Source organism: Phocoena sinus, chromosome 2 (genome assembly GCF_008692025.1).
Source record: "Phocoena sinus isolate mPhoSin1 chromosome 2, mPhoSin1.pri, whole genome shotgun sequence".
Lineage (NCBI taxonomy): Eukaryota > Metazoa > Chordata > Mammalia > Artiodactyla > Phocoenidae > Phocoena > Phocoena sinus.
In genome coordinates, this window is record NC_045764.1 from 178,001,366 (window position 1) to 178,024,582 (window position 23,217).

The following is a 23,217-nucleotide window of genomic DNA, read 5'->3' on the forward strand; positions in this document are numbered from 1 at the left end:
CACGGGCGACGGCCCCTCGCTTAGCGTCCTGATGCCCCAGCTTGCTCTCAGCCCGTTCGCCCCCAAATCCTAGGTGCCCACGGGGAGGGGGTCCCTGGTTGGTGGTGGTGGGGTGTTTGCTGAGCTCTTGCTGCAACTTTCTGTGGAGCTTGAGCTCTTCCTCATAAAAGCCAGGGCGGCGGGCGGCGGGCGGCGGGCGGCGACCCGCAGGCCCCGGAAGGCTCTGGAGCCCAGGGTGGCGTGGGTTACGGGTCTGCACTCCTGTGAGTCGCCTCTGCGCCGTCACCCGCATTTCTGTGGGTTGATTGTCTTTCTGCTGCTCCTCTGTAGGCGCCTTTGTACTTGGGACATTAGTCCTTTGTCTTCCGTCGGCATCGCGGCTCCTTTCCCGCATCTATTGTCCCGTCTCTGAGTCTGCTTGCAGTAACGTCCACGTTTCCCGTCTCGGGCAGAGTTTGTGTCTCGCGGAGCTGGGGGAGCCGCTGCGTTGGGCACATCTGGCCCCCTTCCTCCGAGGACCTGGGTGCACCAGGTGCCGTCCTAGGCCCCGGACCTGGTCCCATCCTTGCGGAACTCAGCCCTGCTTAAGGGGATGCGCGGTGATCTGGGACAGACACTTCCCACCTGAGCGCCATCAGTGAGGGGGAGGTGAGGTGGGACGAGGTGGGACACGGAGCTCCCTGATGTTGGGGTGCCAGTCAGCAGGGCGGGGCCAGGCCCCAAGTGCTGGGCCCGGGGCTGGGAGTGCAGGACGTCTCTAGGGCCTTCCCGGAGGCTGGACAGAGCCAGTCACTAGGCTCTTTCTGCAAGGCGCCTCCACACCGGCTGGCGGCCACAGGACAGGGCAGGGTCCTCCTGGGGGCCTGGTCGGGTGGAGAGCAGGCTGAGGGGCTTCCAGGAGATAGGTGGAGCCCGGGGCGGGGGGCCTGGGCTCGGCCCCTGGGCAGTCAGGAGGGAACGGGCCGTGTTTCGGAAAGGACTACGCGTTGGGCTGGAACTTTTAACTTTAGAGTGAAAATGTCAAGAAGAGCCAAGGTGGCAAAGATGGTGGTTGGCATGCAGAGGGGCACTCCTGCCTCCTTCTGAAGCCAGCAAGACCAAGAATGGCCAGGGACCTGGGAGGAGGCCCAGGAGAAGGGGGACGTGGGGGCCCAGGACCACCGGGTCGGGCCCGCTGCAGGGGAGCCCAGGACAGGCCCAGCCCTCAGATTCTCCAGAGGGCAGAGGCACAGGCACCGGGGCGGAGCCCGGAGCCCTCGTCGTGCCCGCTCTGGATGCGAGCAGACGCCGGCATCCAGGTCCGACAGTGACGGTCAGCAGGAAGCGTCAACCACAGCACGGCCCTGCACCCGTGGAGCGGGGACAGGAGGCGCTGGTGAAAGGACGCTCCGGATTGCCCAGCTGGACGGCAGACGCGGACGGGCTCGGCGCTGGAGCCAAGTGCAAGCTGAGCAGCTGTCGTGGGGAGCGGAGCAGAAACAGAGGTGGACGGAGACGGCAGAAGAGATACCGCGGGCGCCGCGTGTGGAGCGAGGGGTGTCTTGGCTCTACTTCAGGAAGGAGCCTCCACCCACCGCCGGTCCTCCCGCTGCCCTTGGCCCTGTGCTCTGTCCACTCTGTCCACAGGGCGGCCAAGAGGTGCCCTCCACAGGCCATGCGGGAAGGTCGCTGCCCTGCCAGAGCACGCAGAGCCTCCCCCCGCGGCAGGCGGGCCCAGGCGGGGACAGTCCCCTCCTCAGATGTCTTTGCTTGTGACTGGCCCTGTCACTTCCGTCCTGAGGGGGGCGAGCAAGGGAGGGGGTGAGGTCCTGCTGTGCGGCCCCCCGCGCTCTTGGTGGGCCTGGAGCAGTTGGGTGAGACAGCCTTGCTTTCCTCTTAGGGTTGGGGAGCCCTGCTGAGGAAGAGCCCCTCTTAGCAAAGGTTTTCATTTGTTTGTTTTTGTTTTTCTCTTCTTGGCCGCCCCTTGTGGCACGTGGGATCTTAGTTCCCCGACCAGGCACGGAACAATGTCCCCTGCATTGGAGGAATGGAGTCTTAACCACTGGACCGCCAGGGAAGTCCTTTAGCAGAGGTTTTTAATCGGAAGTTAAAACCAAGCCTTGTGCACTGTTGGTGGGAATGTAATATGGTGCATCGTCTGTGTAAAACAGTGGCTAGAACTGCCCCCAGACCCAGCAGTCCCACATCTGGGCGAGTGTCCTGAAGGAGTTGAAAGCGGGGTCTCCGAGAGCGATTCCTCCCGCCCGCCCCCCCGCCACGTTCCTAGCAGCACAGTTCACAGGAGCTGAGACAGCACTTACCAGTCCATGTGGTGACGACGACCCAGCCTGGAAGCGAGGGGTCGTGCCACAGGCTGCATCACGGAGGGACGTGCTGAGTGACGTGGGCCAGTCACAGAAGGACAAGTCGCGTGTGATCCGCTCGTATGAGGTCCCTAGAGCAGTCGAATTCATAGACAGGAAGTAGGAAGGTAGGGCCGCGGGCTGGGGGACGGGGGGAGTGAGTGTTGAATGGGGACAGAGTTTCAGTTTCACAAAATGAAAAGAGTTACGGTATGTGGTGATGGTGGCCAACCATGTGAACGTGCCTGATGCCCCTGGACTGGTTCCTTGAAGGTGGTAAATTTCACGTTGTATACATTTGACTGCAATAGAAAAGGAGAGAGGTAGCTTTGCCACACTGTTCCCCCAAACATGGCTGTAGCAGTTACACTCTCCCAGGGTGGGGAGAAGTTAGAGCCGGATGCCGCGGGGCTCACCAGCGCTGACCCTCACGCTGCCTGGCTGGACTCCAGCCGGGGACCCAGGGAGGGGCTCAGGGGCCCACCCACCTGGGGTCCTGCTTAGGTGGGGAGCCGTCTCCAGACCCCAAGGCCTGCTGAGTCCCCCGGTGGGGACTGCCCTTCCCCTGCTCCTGGCCCGCGTGGGGCCCTGGGGACCCTGTGGCGTTCTGCCATCAGGGAGCCAGTCCCCACCCGCCACCTGCCGCTGCCCTCCCCTCCCCCGCAGCTGAATGAAGCTCGGGGAGTTTGGTTTAAAGGAGGCACGGCCCTGCTCCTCTGGGACACCAGTGCCCCGGGGCAGCAGGGCCACAGGCTCCTGTCTCTGGTTTGCGTCCCACACGCAGGATGTGGGGGTGGCCAGTCTCCCAAAGAGGAATCGGAGGCTTTGTGCTCTTTGCAGCCTCGTCTCCCCACCCCACCCCACCACCTGGAACCCAGGCTCCGAAGCTGGGTGGGCTGAGGTCTTCCTTCTGGGGCTGGGCGCAGGTGCTGGCCAGGCTTCCTGGGGCAGCATCGGGGAGCGGGGCCTTGGGGGACCCTCAGCTCCCTCCACTGCGTGGCTACTGGGGGGGGCTGGGCAGACTGGCCCCCACCCCAGCCCCTGGGGGGCATTAATCGTGAGACCTTCCTGTCAGTGGGAATGCCCTGCGGGCCTGTGTATAAAAATATCTGCAAAACCAGCTTTCCGTGAACTTTCTGAAATGTCGCTTGTTTCGTCACTCACAGAATCCGGGAGTGTTGGGATACGGGGGCTCCTCACCCCCCCAGCACGCCTCCCCTGACCTCGGTGTCCCGGCATAGCCTGACCCCACGGCAGAGCCCGTGCCCCTGCTCTCCCGGGTAGTGTGTGCTCAGGTGGTCCTTGCTGAATGACACCCCCCCCCCCCCGCCCCCGGGGAGGCCCCTGCTGCCCCTGCTCTCCCGTTCCCAGGGTGCTCTGCTCATCTTCCTGTCCCCGGCCCCCATGCCAGCCTTCCGTCCCAGGGCCTGTGTCCATTCAGCCCTGGCCCTGACCCCATGCTCCGTGTGACCCCTGCCCTCCAGGGCCCAGGCCCAGTACCCCGTGCTGCCAGGTCCCCCGAAGAGTCTCCCACTTCAGGTCAACCCCAGGGAGGACGTGGCCAACGCCCCCTCAGGGTGCCATCTCCCCGCTCCCTTCCTCTTCTCTCCCTCCTTGCCCCACCACCCTGCTGGCACCGCCCTTTTCCTCCAGACTCTGTCCAGCACCTTGGCCACCGAGGACCAGCCCCAGGAGGCCTGCCCGCCTTGCGGGCAGGGGCCCACTGACCTGAGAGCACATGGAAGCCCCAGCCCCAGGTGTCACCCGGTGGGACAGAGACCGGGCAGCGTGGGCCCGGACCCACCTCCTGGGACCCACCTGGTGGCGGGAGGTGGCTCTGAGGGGGCCGCAGCTGCCTTCAGCTGGATCACAGCCCAGCCTGGGTGTCTAGTTGCCCTGGGCTGGGAGCGGCGCCACAGCTCTGCTGACCCTCACAGCCGACTTAGGCGGGCACGCCTCGGTCTCTGCTTTGCAAGTGCGCGGTTGTCCCTGGGTCCCTCAATCCTGTAGGCCCAGCTCTTCCCGCACAGCAAGAACCAAAGACCCTGAGGACTGAAGTGTGTGTCAGGGCCCCTCTCACACCCACTCGGGGGCATTCCCTTCCCAAGGGCAGAGGCATCTTTCACACCCATCTTTAAGGTGATGCCCCAGTCATAGCGGCTCCTCCCCCCACCGAGGATGACCTGTGGCTGGACATCCTAGTGAGATGCTGCAGGAAGGGGCGGGCACTCACACAAAGGGAGACCAGCTGCTTTGAAGAGGCCACCAAACATGGAAAGACAGAGTAGAGACAGTTCTTTGCTGTGCGTGCGCATGGGCAAACGAAGGAAGGGGAAATCCCCAGGTGGGATTCATCTGGACGGAGAGGGACCTGGGCCAGGGCGGAGCCAGGGAGGTGCCCGGGGGTGGCTGGGGGGCCTCAGAAGCACGTCTGTGGGGGGCTTGTGACACCGGGGCACTAGGTGGGGGCTTGGGACCACTCTCCCTGGGGTTAGGGAAGCCCGGAGTGGCAGGGAGGCTGCCCCTGTGAGGAGGATCGTGGGCCGCCACGTGCTGTCAGAAACCCACGTTGCTGTCATGCGTGGGTGTCGATTCTGAACGCTGAGACGCCTCTTTAAGTGCAAGTGTTAGAGAATGAGAGACCGAGCCTTCAATCACAGCGTCATCTGACTCAAGTTATGTAAAGAACAGGGCAAATCTTAGAAAAAAATAGAAGAATGGAGGTAACAAAGCGAGCGTAATGAAATAAGAAAACAATATGAAATATTAACAAAAGCCAGAGTCAACTGCTTGGAAAGACTAATAACGTAGCAAACTTTGGCAAAAGTGATCAAAAGAGAAAGCACACATACGCAATCTGGAACGAAGTGACAAAGTCGAAGAACGCTAAACAACGTTGTCAATAAATATGAAAAATAAGTATGATGCTTTTCTAGAAAAAATATGAATTACTTAGTAATTGACTTAGTAAAATAGAAAATGTGTACAGACCAGTTACATCAAAACCTCCCCTCTTCCCCAAAGCGCACCAGATGGTTTTATTTGTGAATTTTACCAAATGTTCAAGAAATAAACACTCTCATATGACGTGTTCCAGAGACTGAAAAGATGTTTAAAGAGAGGCAAAGCTGTCAATTTCACGAGGGCAGGAGAGGCAGCACAAGGGTAGGGTTGACCTCGTGGACATAGACGTGAAAATCCTAAAGAAAATGTTGACCCCCCCAAAAAAATCCCTACAACGTATAAAATTGCGAAAGCATTTCATGAAGTAGGAATTATCTCAAGAGTGTGTGGGTGATTTACTTAACAGTAGACTATTTATTATTTTTATTACATTCAGAGTGAAAGAGAAAAATCATATGATCTATCCAGAAAAAACATTTGATGAAATTTAAGAGACATTCTTAGGGATATAGAAATAAACAGGAACTTTAACCTTTTATAGGGCACCTACTAAAAATCTACAGACCTTCACTATCCAGTGTATTAGCCTACATTTGGCTATTGATCAATCCATTTATCCATTAAAATGTATGATCCACTTCTGCAGTAGCACCAGCCATATTCCAACTGCTGGCTGCTGGTTACCACGTTAGAGAGTGCAGCTATAGAACACTTCCATCACTGCAGAAAGGTTACCGGACTTCGCTGCCGTACACACATCATCCTTAAACGCTAGAAATATTACCTCTAAAACCAAGAAGAAAGGTAACTGCTGTTATCCTTGAGGCACTGGGCAGTGCAGCAAGACGTGAAAAGTAGATAGGAATGGGTTGAAAGAAACACAACTACCATTTGCAGATGGCATTGTTGTTCAAATGGACAATACAAGAGAGCATACAAGCTGCTAGAACCAGTGACGGTTCTGAAAGGTTGACTGATACAGGATCAGCACACAGAATCAATAGTGTTGAAACACCTGCAGTGTTTCAATTTGAAAATAAGAAAAAGAGTGTTATTCAGAAAAGCAGCTAGTAGCTTGTCTAGGAATCAATTGGCCAAAGGGCATTAATGACTTTCGCCAGAGAACCGGCTAACCACTTACTCAAGGACATAAAACACCTGAGTAAGGAGGTGCTGAGGCTCCGTGACGACCTAAAGATGTCACTTCTCCCTAAATGCCATGCAGTTTTGTAAAATTCCACGAAGCAATTGAACTTGGCAAGCAAATTATGAAGTTTATATGAAACAGACAAGCAACTTTAAAGAAAAATGAAGTATGCTTGTGTTTAGGGAGTGTTTTCCTTAGCAGATGCATGTTTATTTAAATAAGCTGTACTGATGAAAACAATATGCAGTTGTCAGAAGTACGGACAGATTGACCTGTGGGACATAGAGCAGGACACAGAAACACACAAATGCAGCACACTTCAGAAACAGCCTTCCTCATCCGTAAGGAAGGGAGGTACTCTTTCAGAATTGATTGGGAGACAGGTGGGCATCCACATAGAAAATAATAAAATCAGGTCCCTACCTCACACCATACACAGAACAGCTCCACATAGATTAATGACCTCAGTGAAACGAGAAAAAAAATTGGGAGGAGGGGTGTGAAATTAATGAATATATTATCCAACAAGCATAAATCATAAAACATTTAATTAAATAAACATTGTCTGGAAACCCACTCATGTGACAGCCTGCAGCTAGGAGATGATAGATGTGATGTACATAGGCCAATGGTTACACCTAGAATAAAGGAAGAATCCCAAGACAGTGAGGAAATGCCAGTGCAATAGAAAAATGGGCAAAGGTTGTGGACAGGCAGGCCACGGAATCGCTCACGGCCAACAAGCACCCGAGAAGTTGCGCAGCCTCCCTGGAGGTCAGGGCGATACCAGATAAAACCACCGTGAGATCCCCCAAATCTAGTGATTCTGTTCCTTTGGGGGGTTGAGTGCTAGGGGCTGAATTGTGTCCCGCCCCTGCCAAGTTCACGCTGTGACTCCCTGACTCTCCCAGTGCGTCGGCATGTGACTGTATTTGGAGAGAGGTATTCAAAGAGGCGATTAGCTTAAAACGAGGCCGTAGGGCAGGTCCTTCTCCACTATGACTGGTGTCCTTAAAATGAGGGAGATCTAGACGCACAGAGAGACGCCGGGGTGGGGGTGGGGGGGCGTGCACAGAGTGGAGGCCGTGAGGGGCGGCCGTCTGCCAGCCAGGGAGAGAGGCCCAAACAGATCCTTCTCTTATGACCAGAGGAAACCAGCCCTGCAGGCACCCCGATCCCGGACCTCCAGCCTCCAGACCGTGAGAAACAAATGCTGTTGTCTAAGCCGCCCTGTCTGGTATTCGTTATGGCTGCCCCAGGACACCAACACCCCCTGGGCCAGCAGGAGTGCATATTAACCCCACAGCTTGGGGGAACGGTTTAACAAAGCCCCCGGACAGGTTGTGAGTGTGTGGAGCTGACCCAGTAACCCCACTTGGGCAGAAGGTGCCCGCGCAGCCCTGTGAAGATGGGGCCAGAGTGTGTAGTGTCGGATCACTGGAGCAGCCTGAACAGCCATCACGGGGAGGTGGAGAAGCCATGTGCTCGTACAGAGAGGAAGTACACAGCGGGTATGGGGAGTGCACACTAGTGACGTGCCCACGGCTCTCAAAAAGAAATGAGAGGTGGGGAGAGAAGGGCAAGTTGCAATAGCACACTCGGGGTGGTGTTAGCCTGTGACTTGAGAAACAGAACGACGCACGCTGACACGTACATGCAAATTTAGTGAAAATGGGACGTGCCTGGCCGTCCAGAGCACAGCCGATGTCTCTGTGACAGGGAGTCAGAAAGGCAGAGCCACCTGAAGGTGCTGATTCCTGCCTCGTGTACAGCACAGAGTTAGGGGTCCAGGGCTGGCTGAGCCCTCTGCCGTCCCGAGCATGTGGCTTCTACTTCTGGGTCCAAGGTGGCTGCCTAGGTCCTGCCATTGCATCTAGGGGGAAGGCAGCGAGCAAGGGCTTGCCACCCAGAACGTGATCACATGGCCTCTGCTCGGGTTCCGCCGCCCCGGCCGCTCAGTGGCCGTGCCCAGCTGCCCCAGACAGGACTGGGGTCTCTGGCCAGGAGGCAGGCGCCCAGCTAACATGGGGGAGGCCTGTTGTCAAGGGAGGACGGGGACACCGGAGTTGGGGGACGGCTGGCAGTATCCTGGGAGGAGACCCCTCCTCCAGATGGTGGTTCCTTCGGAGGGAGGGGGTGGTGAGCAGCGCACACAATGGGTTTCTGTGGTCGTGTGGTCGTGGGTGCCTTATTTCTCTGAAGAGGTCTGCAGCTGGCATGGAGAACATTTGTTAGCGCTTGGTGGTGGGTATGTGGGTTTTGTGGCATCACGCTTTGTAACTTTTCTCTGTTTTAGAAGACAGACCAGAACGCTGCCTCTCTGGGTTAGGTGTGGAGCTTGGCTTTTTCCTCTCTCCTGCTCGGAGCAGACAGTCCGAGGAAAGAGCACACTGGCTGTGAGCGAGGCCCCCTCCCGTGGAAAGACTGGGTTTTCACCTGCTGATGGGGTGGAGTTTTATAGGGACTGTGTGTCACTGCGGAACCTAGTGCCGTGCGGGGCGTCTGATGGAATAATGGCCCCGGCTTAGTGATGAATCACTGTTTGTGGGGGCTTCTCAGTGTATTTGTTTATGGTTTCCTTGAGGGCCAAGCATTCTGCAGTAATCCCACCCTTGGCTGCCGTCAGGCCTATCTCTCAGAACCAAATGAGGCTAAAAAGCAAATAGCATTTACTCTGTTGATCTGGCTCAGCCTCTGGGTGCAGGTGATCCTTTCGATTCTTTTAGCGTTGTTTGCACAGATAGCATCAGCTTGAACATACCTTAGAACACACACACCCCACAAGAAATCCCGAATGGCTGTAGGTGTCACAGTCACCTGGGAGATGAGCCTCTGAAGTGAGTCTGTCCGGGGTGGAGACGGGCTGCCTGCGGATCCACGGGCCCCTCCTCATGGGCTGGAAGCCAGGCCCTTCGTGGAGCGGTTTCTTAACTGCCATGTGCTCGTGGGCACCCGGCTCTTCTTCCTGCATGGTCCCCTCTGCGCTGTGGACTCTGAACGCTGGACTCACCCCGTCCCCAGCCAGACGCATCGTGAGGGATGTCAGCTTCTAGGAATGGGGGTTGTGAAAGCCCTGAAAATAAGAGATCGAGACCCTGAGACGCCCACCCCCAAATAAGGGCTGGAAAGTATTTTTTTTTTTTTTTTTTTTTTTTTTTGTGGTACGTGGGCCTCTCACTGTTGTGGCCTCTCCCGTTGCGGAGCACAGGCTCCGGATGCGCAGGCTCAGCGGCCATGGCTCACGGGCCCAGCCGCTCCGCGGCATGTGGGATCTTCCCGGACCGGGGCACAAACCCGTGTCCCCTGCATCGGCAGGCAGACGCTCAACCACTGCGCCACCAGGGAAGCCCTGGAAAGTATTTTTTAATGATTAATTGATTCAGAGCAGGATCCAAATAAGGCCCCCATTTGGCAGTTGTGGCTGGTGCACCTTTAGGTCTTCTAGGTTTTTCCAGCTCTTGAAAAGGTACTTTAAAAACGTACGTGCAGGTACTTCCCTGGTGGTGCAGCGGTTGAGAGTCCGCCTGCTGATGCAGGGGACACGGGTTCGTGCCCCGGTCTGGGGGGATCCCGCGTGCCGTGGGGCGGCTGGGCCCGTGTGCCACAATTACTGAGCCTGCGCTCTAGAGCCCACGAGCCACAACTACTGAGCCCACGTGTCACAACTACTGAAGCCCACGTGCCTAGAGCCCATGCTCCGCAACAAGAGAAGCACCGCAGTGAGAAGCCCGCGCACCGCAACGAAGAGCCCGCCGCAACTAGAGAAAGCCTGCACGCAGCAACGAAGACCCAACGCAGCCAAAAATAAATAATAAATAAAATGAATTAATTAAAAAAACAGAAACCGTATATGCAGTAAAATTCAACCCTGCCTGCTTTTTTGTCTGCAGCTCTGAGCCCTGTCACCCCTCAGGCAGGGCAGGACGCCCAAGACCGAACCTTGGGGCTCCTGCTCCGCTCTCCGCCCTGTGCCCTCCACTGCCTCTCCCGGAAGGTACATAGGTGGGTGAAGATGCAGGGCGCGACCTCTGGACTCTGGCTTCTCTCCTGCAGCGTGCGTGTGCGCCCCTGCATGCGTGTGCACGTGGCGGGGCTCGGTCCTCTAGTCCCCCAGCAGCACTCCCTGGGGTGGATGGCCTGGTGGCTTTGAGGGACGTCTGGGTTTCCAGTTTGGGGCGAATGTGAACTCAGCTGCTGTGAATGTTCGTGTCCGAGCCTTTGGGTGGATTCCCAGGAGTGGGGCTGGGGGTCCTGGGAGCTGATGCCCCACCTGCGGGGTCACGGCCCCCCTCTCCGCCGGCTCGCCAGCACTGGGCCTTTGGATCATGTTTCCGCCTTTGTAATCGGTGTGTGGTATCTAGCTCTGGCTTTAATTTGCATTTCCCTAATAGCTAATAATGTTGAGCATCTTTTCATGTGCTTATTTACTGCCCATATGTGTTTTTTGGTGAAGAGTCTGTTGAAATCTTTTGCCCGTTTTTATTGGGTTGTTTATTTTCATATTATTGAGATTTGAGAGTTCTTTATATGCTCTGGATAAAATCCTTTGTTGAATATGTGATTTGCAAATATTTTCTCCCACTCTTAGCTTGTCTTCTCATTTTCTTTATAGTGTTTTTCGCAGAGCAGAGTTTTAAATTTTGATGACATCCAATTTATCAGACTTTCTTTTTCTATTCTGTCGATCTGTGCGCCTTTCCTTTGTCAACAGCACTGTCTTGATGACTGTTGGTTTATAGCAAGTCTTGATGTCAGTGAGAGGTGCCCAGCTTACTTGGTTCTCCTTTTTCAAAGTCATTATTTTTTTCTATCGAAGTGTAGTTCATTTACAATATTATATTAGTTTCAGCATAGTGACTCAATAGGTTTCACAGGTTATACTCCATTTAAAGTGACTGTAAATAGTGGCTATATTCTCTGTGCTGTACAATACATCCTTGTAGCTTATTTATTTTATACATGGTAGTTTGTACCTCATTCCCCTATACCTATCTCTCCCCTCCCGCCTTCCCTCTCCCCACTGGTAACCACTCGTTCTCTATATTTGAGTCTGTTTCTGCTATATGCATTTATTTATTTTATTTTTTAGATTCCACATATAAGTGACAGAGTATCTTGTCTTTCTCTGCCTGACTTATTTCTAGGTCCACCCATGTTGTAAATGGCAGGATTTCATTCTTTTTTATGGCCGAGTAATATTCCATTATATATACACATATATATGTACATGCACATATACATACATACATACATACCATGTCTTCTTTACCCTCCATCTCTGAATGGACACCTAGATTGCTTCCGTGCCTTGGCAATTGTAAACAGTGCTGCTGTGAAAATTGGGGTGTGTGTATCTTTTCAAATTAGTACTTTTGTCTCTAACCGATATATGCCCAGGAGTGGAATTGCTGGGTTATTTGGTAACTCTGTTTTTAGTTTTTTGAGGAACCTCCATACTGTTTTCCTTAGTGGGCTTCACCAATTTACATTCCCACCAACAGTGTACGAGGGTTCCCTTTTCTCCACATCCTCTCCGGCATTTGTTATCTGTAGACTTATTTTTTTTTCTTTCTTTTTGCGGTACGCGGGCCTCTCCCTGTCGTGGCCTCTCCCGTTGCGGAGCACAGGCTCCGGACGCACAGGCCCAGCGGCCATGGCTCACGGGCCCAGCCGCTCCGCGGCATGTGGGATCTTCCTGGACCGGGGCACGAACCCGCGTCCCCTGCATCGGCAGGCGGACTCCCAACCACTGCGCCACCAGGGAAGCCCTGTAGGCTTTTTTTGATGATGGCCATTCTGACAGGTGTGAGGTAGTTTTGATTTGCATTTCTCTAATGATTAGTGATGTTGAGCGTCTTTTCATGTGTCTTTTGGCCATCTGTATGTATTCTTTGGAAAAATATCTATTCAGGTCTTCTGCTCATTTTTTAATCAGGTTGGTTGTTTTTTCAATATTAAGTGGTATGAGCTGTTTATATATTTTGGAGATTAACCCCTTATTGGTCATATCATTTGCAAATCGTTTCTCGCATTCCGTACGTAGATTGTCTTTTCGTTTTGTCAGTGGTTGCCTTTGCTGGGCAAAAGCTTTTACGTTTAATTCGGTCCCATTTGTTTATTTTTGCCTTTTTCCTAAGTTATTATGATTTTTCTAGTTCCTTTGCCTTTCCATATAAACTTAAAAGTCAGCTTACTAATAACTACAGAAAAGTCTTGCTGGGGTTTCATTGGAATTGCACTAAGTCTGTAGATCTAGTTTGGGGAGAACGAGTGTCCACGAGCCTGGCGCATCTCTGACCCCTTGTGATAGCAGTGGGGAGCTTCTAGCATGCAGATCGTGCATTTATTTTATGAGATTTAGGTATTTCCTTTTTGTAAATGGAAGGCTTTTTAAACACTGACTTCAGTTGTTCATTCCTAGTATATAGAAACGTGGTTGCCTTTCATATGTTGAACTGATGTCCTTCAATCTTGCTAAGCTCATTAGTTCTTGGAGCCCGTTTTCACATTCTCCTACATTCCTTGGGACGTTCTACATAATGATTGTGTTGTCTGAAAATAAGAAGAGCTTTATTCTGTCCTTTCCTATCCTTCTGCCTTTTGTTCCCTTCTCTTGCCCTCTTTCCCTGGGCAGGCCTTCAGTGCCCACTGAATTGCAGTGGTGAAAGGGTGCGGCTTTGCCTCGTTCCTGATCTTAGGGGACAGTATTAGTATTCTCTCTCGCACCATCCAGCGTGATGTCCGCTGGGGACCTTTGGACGTGCTCTTAATCAGGTTGAGGGGATTCCCATCTATTCTTCATTCACTGAGAGTTTTTAATCATGAATGGATATTGAATTTGTCAGAAGTTTTTCTGAATTGATTGAGATTTTATGGTTTTTCATATTTAGTCTGGTAATGTGTATCACATTGATTTCAAATGTTGAACCAACCTTGCATTCCTGGAACAGACCCCCTTTGGTTATGGTGTATTATCCGTTGTTCCTTTTTTATATGTCTGGATTCAGTTTGCTAATATTTTGTTGAAGATTTTTACACGTGTGTTCAGAAAGGAACTGGTGTGTAGTTTCCTTTTTCATACTGTTTTTGTCTGATGTTGGTGCTGGTATCAGGGTATTTGCTGACCTCATAAGATGATTTGGGAAGTATTCTTTCCTCTTCTGTTTTCTGGAAACTGTTTTGTAGAATTGGTGTTATTTCTTCTGTTACTGTCTGGTTGAACTCACCCGGGGTTTTCTTTTTCGGAAGCGCTTAACTATTAATCCAGCTTCTTTAATAGATCAGGCTGTTGTTCGTCCTGGTGGGTTTGGGCAGCTTGTAGCTTCCAGGGATTTGGTACATGATCTCAGTTCTCAGATTTGTGCGCACTGAGTTATCTGTAGTATCCCTAATCGTGTTGTTCCATGTCTGTGAGCTCTGTAGTGATGTTCCTTCTTTGATTCCTGATACGGGTCATTTTTGCCTTCTCTCTCTCTCTCCTTCTTCCTTTGTGTGGCTGGAGTTTTTGTCAATTGTATTACTCTTCCCAAAGAACCAGAATTTGGTTTTATTTTTTCTAATTGTTTCTTTATCTTCAATTTCATTGTTCTGCTTTTATCCTCATTTCCTGCCTTCTCACTTTGGGTTTAATTTGCGCTTTTCCTGGTGTCTTAAGGTAAAGCTTAGATTGTATAGTTGAGAATGTCTTTCTTTTCTAATATAAGCATTTAATGCTGTGAATTCTCCTCTCAGTACTGCTTTAGCTGCATTCCACAATTCTTGACATGTTGTTTTTCACTTTCATTCCACACAAAATATGTCTAATGTCCTTCCGGGCTTCCTCTTTGTCCTGTTGGTGATTTAGCGGGGTGTGGTTGAATTTCCCAAGTAGCTGGTGTTTTCCAGCTGTCCTTCTATTGCTGATTTCTAGCTAACTCCATTTTCGTCAGAGAACTTGCTTTATGTGATTCTGGTTCTTTTAGTTTGTGCTTGTGAAGCATTGTTTTATGGCCCAGGATGTGGTCTGTCCTGGTGAACGTGAACTGCTTTCATCCGTCTCCTTCTCTAGCTTTTTCCCTGGCCCTGCAGAGTCAGAGCAGCCCCCATGGTAGAGGGACTGAGCTGTGAGAGTGGCCCCGCCATGAGGGGTCCTGCTGGGCTCCCCTGCTTCACTGCTATGTGTCAGGGACTGTCAGGGACGCACTGTGTCTGTCTGTCTCCAACCTGCAGCAGTCAAATAAGGGGCATCCCCTGCCTGGGAAGCCCTGGTGTCTGTCTCCTGGCCCCTCTGGGCTCAGTGGAGGGCAGATGACGGTCTCCAGGGAGACAGGCTGAGGTGAAGCCCAGCTGAGGTGGGTGGGGCCTGTGGGATGGGTGGGACCATGTGGGTGGGCAGGACCCTGGAGGGGGGGGGGGCGGGGCCTCGAATGGACCGTGAGGGCAGGGTCCCTGGGAGGCCTGTGCTCTGGCAGCTGGGAGTGGGGTTCCCAAGCACTGGTACCTTGGTCCCTGGGGGCTTCCGGGGTTTGTGGTCTCAGGTTTCCTGCCTGCCCGCCCGTGGACCCACCCAGGCCACCTTCACCAGAGGGAGACCCTCTGCGGAGGGGTGCTTGGTCCAACAGCCTGGGGGTGCTGATGGGTGCCCCCTACGTGCAGGGACCCCGAAGATGGCTCCCAGCCTGGCCGGGCCTGGGCAAGGGCTCCTGGGATACGTGAGGGCCAGTCTCCGTGAGTGACCGAGGTGCTGGGGTCAGAGAGCCCGCGGTCCAGCGGAGGCTGGGGCTGCTGCGGTCTGGGGCCTGCCTGGACCATGAGGAGGCGTCGGAGCGCACGGTCACTGCTGAGCCCGTCTGTGCCCTTTGCAGGTTGTGCAGCCTGACCTTGAAGAAGCTGGTGGTCTTCAAGGAGCTGGAGAAGGAGCTCATCTCGGTGGTGATTGCTGTCAAGATGCAGGTGAGGGTCTGCCTGTGTCACTGGCCGAGGACCACGAGGATGCCTGTGTTGCCCAGGAGATGAGGGGGCACAGCTGCACCAGCAGCTGGACCCTTGCCTGTGCAGGAGGCCCCACCCTCCCGGGCACAGCGAAGGGCAGGCCACCAGGGTCCCGGGATGAGGGGGAAAGCAGGTGTGCTGAGCTCACCTGCAGACGGGCCCCAGGCAGAAGCTGGGACAAACCCTCCCTGCTCCCCGCTCACCCCCCCGCACTGCGTGCCCCTCGCCCGCCAGCCGTCCACCCGGGCCCAGCCTGGCTGTGCTCACCTCTCGCTCCCAGGCCATAATACTCCATGTGCCTTGGGCCTCACAGGTCCTTCTTTCTGCCTTTGGACAAGTGTCGGTGTTTCAGGGGGACCCAGCTGCCCCAGCGCTCAGCGCCCCCTTCCCTAGCAGCCCTGGAGGAGGGCCCCATTAGCCGTGCGAGCTGCCTTTTGGTGGCCCCGGAGGTGGGACATGGGTCTCGGGCCCGGGCTGTGCCTCGGCAGGGCCCTCCCTCCCCCCGCACTGCTCACACGTGGCTTTATGTGGCAGCTCCTGGGAGTGGGGTGCCCTGGGTTCAGCCCCTCGGCTGGGGCCCAGTGGGTACGGAGGCCTGTCCTGTTAGGACCCCCAGACCGTCGGCACCACACAGGGCGGGGGTCCTGCTTCTCCCCCAGCCCCAGGCTGCTGGAGCCCAAGCTTGCGGCTGGCGTGGGTGCTCTGGACCTGGCCTGTGGCTCCTCGTGAGGCTCACCAGGGCCTCCTGGCCGGACCTCCAGGAGCAGCTCGTGGGCCTCGGGGCCAGGCTTTCCTCCAAACCGGGAGCTCAGGTTGGAGCCCAGCAGGCGTGAGGCCCGCCCTTCCCGGTCATTTGCCGTCCCCAGAAAAGCAGTACACTGTGGAACAAAGACCTGAAGAAGTGCTCTTCCCCACCGACGGGGCTGCCGCTCTCAGTGTCAAGCAGGCTGTGCCCGGCTGCAGACCTGGGACGTGGGAAGATGCCCGCATGAGAACCAGCCCCGCCGGCCATGCTCTGGGCCCCCTGGCTCGGGAGGGGTCGATGGCACTCCGGGCCCTCAGAACAAGCTGGTTTACCCATCCCTGGCCTCTGAAGCCAGCACTGTTGACTCTGACGCGACCGGCGCGCCTGCGCTCTGGCCCCGTTCCTCCGGCTGCCCGTTTCTGCAGTCCTGCCCCGGACCCCGTCATTATCGAGAACTCAGCCTCTGGTCAGGGTCCCAGGCCCCTTGGAGCCCCCCGCTCCTCCAGCTTGCCCGAGTGCCCCCGTCGCCTGGGCCTGCGCCCCCAGTTGGCAAACACTCAGCTCCTTGCCTGCTTCTCCTGGGGCATCCTCTCCTGCCTGGGTCACCTGCGTTTCACACGGGTGACCTCAGCTGCCCCCCGCCCCCCGGCCCCTGTGTCCTGACTCCCAGAGGAAGCAGGCGAGCCGGCCTCCCTCGCTGACCCGAGTCTACGTACGTGTGTTCACTGCTGCCCCCTCGCCCGTCTGCGCATGGGTCCTCCTTGCCCGGGCACGGGCCCATCAGTTCAGGTCCTGACCTGGATGGGATCAGACGTTCAGGGAACTGGGGGGAAACGGCTGTGAGGGACAGAGGAGAACGGGCCAGGGGGTGGGGAGAGCACCAGACCGCACACGGGGAGCCTGCCCCCGGGAGAGCTAGGGCTGGGGGAGGACCGGCAGGAGGGCCCCTTGGCACACTCCGTGCTGGGAGCAGCTGCGGGCAGCACGGCCTTGGCACCAACGCCGCGTGCAAGCAGAGGGCAGTGTCTCCAGCAAGCCTTCTTAGCCACTCGGCCACCCCACACTGCTGGGTGCTGAGGGGCCCCACACGCCCCTCCCCATCACTCCCGTCAGCTCACACGTCTGTGCGGCTCACGTCTTTGTCCTGGACCCACAGCCCACTCCCACTCTCACCCGTTCCTCTGCACCCCTCATCCTGGTGAGACGCCTTGGGAGCTCCCGAGGCCACCCCTGGCCTCGTCAGCTGCGTGGTAACCTCTGCTCTCCAGCCTGACTCTGTGAATCTGGCTCCTCGTGGGGCCCCCTGGACGTGGGCTCACGGGGTTTGTCCTGCTGTGTCTGGCTTCCTGCACTTAGTGTAACATCTCCAAGGCTCGTCCATGTTGGGAGACCTAGTTTTAAAACAATACTATCATGAACATTTGGAACTTATTTTGGTACGAGGTTCGAGGTTGGGACCTGTGGGGGGGGTTAATTATTTTTTTTAATTAATTGATTGATTGATTTTTGGCCATGTTGGGTCTTTGTCGCTGTGCGCAGGCTTTCTCTAGTTGCAGCGAGAGGGGGCTACTCTTCGTTGCGGTGCGCGGGCTTCTCATTGCGGTGGCTTCTCTTGTTGTGGAGCACGGGCTCTAGGCATGTGGGCTTCAGTAGCTGTGGTGCGTGGGCTCAGTAGTTGTGGCTCGTGGGCTCTAGAGCACAGGCTCAGTAGTTGTGGTGCACGGGCTTCAGTAGTTGTGGTGCATGGGCTCAGTAGTTGTGGCGCACGGGCTCAGTTGCTCCGCGGCATGTGGGACCTTCCCGGACCAGGGCTCGAACCCGTGTCCCCTGCACTGGCAGGCGGATTCTTAACCGCTGCACCACCGGGAAGCCCCCGGGACCTGTGTGTTTTATACAGATGATTCACCACCCATGTATCACAGCCATTTAGTGATTAGCTTTTCTTGCCGACCTGAAGGCTCCTTATTACACACTGTTGTTTTTACATGTGTCTGTGTGTTTTCTGAATCTAGTTCTAGGCTTGTACTGCTTTCTCTGTCCTTGTGACGGTGCCGCTGGGCTTTAACGACTGACCTTTGCACCCATTCTGCTCTCAGTGGGGCGGGGGGCAGTCCTGCTTTCCCAGGAGCGTGTGGCTTCTCGCACACCTGCTTGTCCAGCTGCATCTCTTGCTGCATCTCCATCCTGCAGCTGCGTGAAATTTGGCAGTGACTGTTCTCAGTCTCCTCTCTCACAGCTTAGCACAGACTTCTAGAGGAGGACTTGGGGGTCAGAGGATATGGGCTCTTTTAAGGCTCCGGATAAATCTCCCCGCGGGGCCTTTGGGAATCATACGCGCTCGGGCCTCACCCCCACCATCTGCGGGTCTTTGCCTGACAGTCTGAAGAGAACTGACAAGCCGACATCTTCGCTGTTTCATTTTAAGATGCCTTCTTCTGAACTAGGAGGTGTCTTGTTCTTTCCCAGGGCTCCAAGCGGATCCTGAGGTCCCACGAGATCGTGCTGCCCCCCAGTGGACAAGTGGAAACTGACCTGGCGCTGACGTTCTCCCTGCAGGTGGGCCTCCGGGGGACCCCCCACCCTCACCCTTCTCGCAGCCCCTGTGGCTACAGAGGTCCCCTCTCCCACAGGGCTCACTCTCCGAGGTTAGAAATGTGCTTGCTTATTAGGTCGAGTCTCTCGTCGCATTCCCTTGATGAAGAGAACGTAGTGAGGCCAAAACTCAGGTGATCGGTTTAGGTCGCCTCATTCCTGTGTTTAGAAAAGATGGGGGAGCGGGGGCTGAGGGAAGCCACTCAAAAAAACAACGTTGTTTAAAAAAAGAAAAAGAAAGATGGGGAGGAACCTATGGAAACTCGGTGTCGCGAGTTCAAACCCCTCGGGAGTATTATTTTGGGGTGTGCTGGCGGTGAACGTGGGCTGTTTAGACCGGGACCCCCCCACCGTGTGAAGCAGAGGCCCCCCGGGTGGGGGGCGTGAGTAGATCAGCTCTCCCCCACCCCCAGCCTCCTCACCCCACCCCCACCCCCGCGTCTCTTTGCATAATTAAGATCTGCATTATTTAAATTCAGTGGATGTAGTTCTGGCTGAATACACTTGCTGTATTTAGTATCAGTGCTTTTCCGATACATTAAACTCCTCCATTCTCCCTGTGAGCGTGGAAGACAGGGCCGCGCTTTGGCGAGTCTGTGAGAACCCTGCCCGTCCACCTCTGCCCTCCCCCAAGAGCACCTCACCGGGCTGTGCCTGGCTCCGCCGGAGCCCAGACCCACAGCAGCTTTTGGGGTTTTTATTATTTTTATTTTTTGGCCATGCCCCGAGGCATGTGGGATCTTAGTTCCCCGGCCAACCCCACACCCCCTGCAGTGGAAGCGGGGGTCTTAACCACTGGACCACCAGAGGACTCCCCGGGAGTCAGGTTTACTGAGTATAATTTCCAAAACGTACGGTTCACTGTTTTTAAGTTTACAGCTTCGTGGTGCACAGGTATGTAACCACCACCGCAGCTTTTAAAGGAGGTTTTTATTTGTGCACCTTGAGGAGGCGTGCACGTCTGCTGTGTGCACACGAGCTCTGCAGTGTGTAGAAGCCCTGCGGTCCCACGAGCAGGGGCAGGCGGCCTGGCCCTGGAGTGCTGGACCGCCAGGCGGAAGCACCGCTGAGCAGTTACTGCACGTCCACAGGTGCGCAGGCCCCTCCCGAGGGCCTGGCCATGTGGCACACATCTGCCGCCAGGGGCTGTTCCTGGCGACCGAGGCCCTTGATGACCAGCGGGGAGGGAACCCTGGGGCTCGGGCGCGTGAGGCCTCGTGGGTGTCGGTGGGCGTGGCTGCCTTCATTGCTGTGGCCCCCCCTCCCGCAGTACCCCCACTTCTTGAAAAGAGAAGGCAACAAGCTTCAGATCATGTTGCAACGCAGAAAGCGGTACAAGAACCGGACGATCCTGGGCTACAAAACGCTGGCGGCTGGCTCCATCAACATGGCCGAGGTTAGGGTGGCTGCGCGGCGGCCAGACGTCCCTCCTGCGCCCCCGGGGGGCGTCCCTCCAGGCGCCCTTGCCCCACGCTGGCCCTCCTGGACGTCCTGCTCGGCGGGACGGGGGCTCCCTGGGGTGGGTGGACACGTGCTGCTGTGGGTCAGGGGCTGCCAGCTCACCTTTTTTAACTTGGCTTTTTCACTGATGGTGATAGGTGATGTTACTTTTCTCAAAATTCTTACTTTCTTACTTGACTAAGGAGTGGCCCACCCCCAACTAAGCCCCCCCCAAATTAAAAAAGAATCTGGTTCATAAAACCCCAGCATCTAGATGTGATCAAATGACCCAAAAGGCAGCTTCTAAAACGCAGAGGCACGCATTCGCTGGGTCATCATGACGAGACCCCACGAAGGTGAATGGCTTGGGCGTCTGGGACCAGCGCGGGGCTCAGGCCGGCACCGGGCGGGGGACGCAGGGGGGCTCTGCCGCTCTCCCCGGTTGATTTGATTCTCTCGTGGTCAGAACGGCCACAGGGCCTCATCATCCTGGTGGGCCAAACCTGGTGCATGTCAGCTCCGCTTGCACTGGGGGCCCGGTCCTCCTTGGTCCCCCAGGGACACAGGGCCCTGGGGTTGGGTCCCGAGAGTCGGTGGCTATGCCTGGACTGGCCCCTGCGTGGCTTCACACCCTGCTCACTGCCGCCGACCCTCCTCCCCGATGGCCTCCAGTCCTTAGGGGCGGGGCCTGGCTGACCTCCCAGCCCGTCCACCCTGCTCCCGTGTCTCCTCTCTTGGCCCGTCCGCTGGCCCCCTGTCCTCGTGTCCTCCTGCGCCGCCCCCGCCACCGTGCTTGCCCTGCGGAGTGCACCCCGTCGTCACCGCCAGGGGAAAGCCCACCCGACCCCCAGCGCGTGCCCCCCGCAGGGTGAGGCCTCTAGAGCCGCGCCCCGCCCACAGGTGATGCAGCACCCCTCCGAGGGCGGCCAGGTGCTGAGCCTCTGCAGCAACATCAAGGAGGCCGCGGTCAAGGTGGCCGAGATCTGGATCTTCTCCCTGTCCAGCCAGCCCATCGACCACGAGGACAGCACCATGCAGGCCGGCCCCAAGGCCAAGTCCGCCGGTGAGAGCGGCTGCGGGCAGCGCTGCCGTCACGGGTGCCGCCTCCTGGCCACCGGCCCGTGGGCTCGAGAGGTTGGGGAGGGGATGTGAGGGTCTGCGGCTACGCTCTGGGCTGCGGGCGCGTCAGCCCTGCCTGCGCGCTGGGACACGGTCAGGAAGCAGGTCATGGGGTCGACCGTGGTGCTTTGCAGGGTCTGGCACGGTCGTGGTGTGGGCTGTCACCTCCATCGCAGTTGGGGTCACCGTCTCCCCTGAGGCGAGGGTGGGCCAGTGGGGACCTAGTCGAGCAGGAGACCCAGTTTGAGCCCTGTGACGGGCAGAAGGGCTGGGGGCCACGGTGGGGGGCTACAACGTGCAGCCCCTGCCCCCTCGACAGTCCATCTGCCGCGTGTGGGGCCGTGTCCTCGCGGCTCCCCTGCACACCGGGGGCGGGGGGCAGTCACTGGGGCGCCACCTCATTGCTGGGACCCGGGCTGGAACGTCGAGGCGCCCCCCCTTCCGTCTGCTCACCCCGCAGATAACTACTCCGAGGAGGAGTACGAGAGCTTCTCCTCCGAGCAGGAAGCCAGCGACGACGCCGTGCAGGGGCAGGTAACAGGGGCCTCGAGGCTCCCAGCGCCCCGGGCCCGGCCCCTACCAGACCCCCAGCAGCTGTGCAGCCCGCCGTGGACGGGCCCAGGCCCCCCCCAGAGCCACTGTTGCCAGGGTAGCAGGGGGCGTAGAGGGCTGGGAGCCTGGTCCCCGTCCCCGGGGCTGGAGGGTGTCAGCAGACGCGCTGGGACGCCCAGGAGACCAGGCCCCTCCCCAGGCCGCCCAGGGAGGCCGCCCGTCCACGTGGGTCGGCCCTGGGCCAGGTGCACAGCAGGCAGGGGCAGGGTCCCACGTGTACTGAGGGTGGCCTGGCCCCAGGTGCCACGTGTCTTTGCAGGATTTGGACGAGGATGACTTCGACGTGGGGAAGCCCAAGAAGCAACGGCGATCGATAGTAAGAACGACGTCCATGACCAGGGTCGGTGGAAACTGGTTTTACTAACACTGGGGAAGGGCAGGGGGTGGGGGCCCGGGGTGGGGGCCGGGTGGAACCCTCGGGAGGGGCGGGTCAGGACGTGAGGCAGCCTGCCCTGGGATCACATGGGCACACGCGCTGTCCCCTGAGCCCAGCCCTGTGGCTTCTTCAGAGGCCCAGTCTCTTCCCCAAATACAGCGTGAAGGCGGGGAGACCCCATGCCATGGCCTTGCCCTGGGAGGGGGGCTGTGGCCTACAGCCCAGAGGACAGGGGGCAAGGCCACTCTTGGAGAAGAGCAGAGGGTCGGTCCCCTGCCGCTTGGCCCAGACACGCCCAGCGTGAGGCCAGCCCCCGCCCCCGGCTCTGCTCTGTGCCCAGGGGTTTGGAAGGGCAGCCAGGCTCCTCCTTTAGGAGGGAAGTCCAGGCAGGGGCCGTGGCCCATCGTGAGTCGTCCAGCCCCGGTGCCAGAGCTCCTGGGTGAGCCCACAGTGCCGAGCCACTCTGCCCTGCGGCCCCAGGCCAGGCCAGCTCGAAGGGAGACCCGGGAAGCCCCGGTGCTGATGGCCCAGCCCAGCCCCAGAGACCACTGCCCCCCCCGGCCATGCTGGGAGACCGTGGGCTGGTCCCCGTATACCGGGTGACACGCGTGTTCTGGACCGTGGTGTGGAGGCCCGCGTGCTGCTGTGACAGTACCTGTTTGAGCCTCAGGTCCAGGACCCGAGGCCCAACTACTGTGGAGGGGGCGTGGGCCTCCTTTTGGGTGGCCTCGGTCGGAGGCCAGTGGCCAGGGCAGCACCAGGAGCAGATGGGCTCGGGCCCCGATGCGCCCTGACCGCGCCCTAGTCCCGAGGAGGGAGGGCGGGGGCCTCACTGGCACAACCATAGATGCGCCCTCCCTGCGGCTCCCCTTCCCGGCTCTGAGGCTGACAGCCCCTCCCTCTCTGGGTCCATTTCTTAGTCCGACCACAGCCGTGGTTTCCGATGCTTGTGAAAACACTGCTGTTGTTA

General features: G+C 56.9%; 1 protein-coding gene across 3 annotated transcripts in view; it reads left to right on the forward strand.

The window, feature by feature from the left end:
• PACS2 (phosphofurin acidic cluster sorting protein 2) overlaps nucleotides 1–23,217 on the forward strand; it is a 63,360-nt gene that overhangs the window by 17,877 nt on the left and 22,266 nt on the right. For 2 of the 3 annotated variants that reach the window (XM_032622950.1, XM_032622948.1), the window contains exons 2-7: nucleotides 15,237–15,324; nucleotides 18,575–18,664; nucleotides 19,971–20,096; nucleotides 21,041–21,203; nucleotides 21,720–21,793; nucleotides 22,131–22,211. In XM_032622950.1, coding sequence (XP_032478841.1) covers nucleotides 15,237–15,324; nucleotides 18,575–18,664; nucleotides 19,971–20,096; nucleotides 21,041–21,203; nucleotides 21,720–21,793; nucleotides 22,131–22,211 — 622 coding nt within the window. The remainder of the gene's footprint in view (nucleotides 1–15,236; nucleotides 15,325–18,574; nucleotides 18,665–19,970; nucleotides 20,097–21,040; nucleotides 21,204–21,719; nucleotides 21,794–22,130; nucleotides 22,212–23,217) is intronic. The other variant, XM_032622949.1, reaches the window with a different exon arrangement.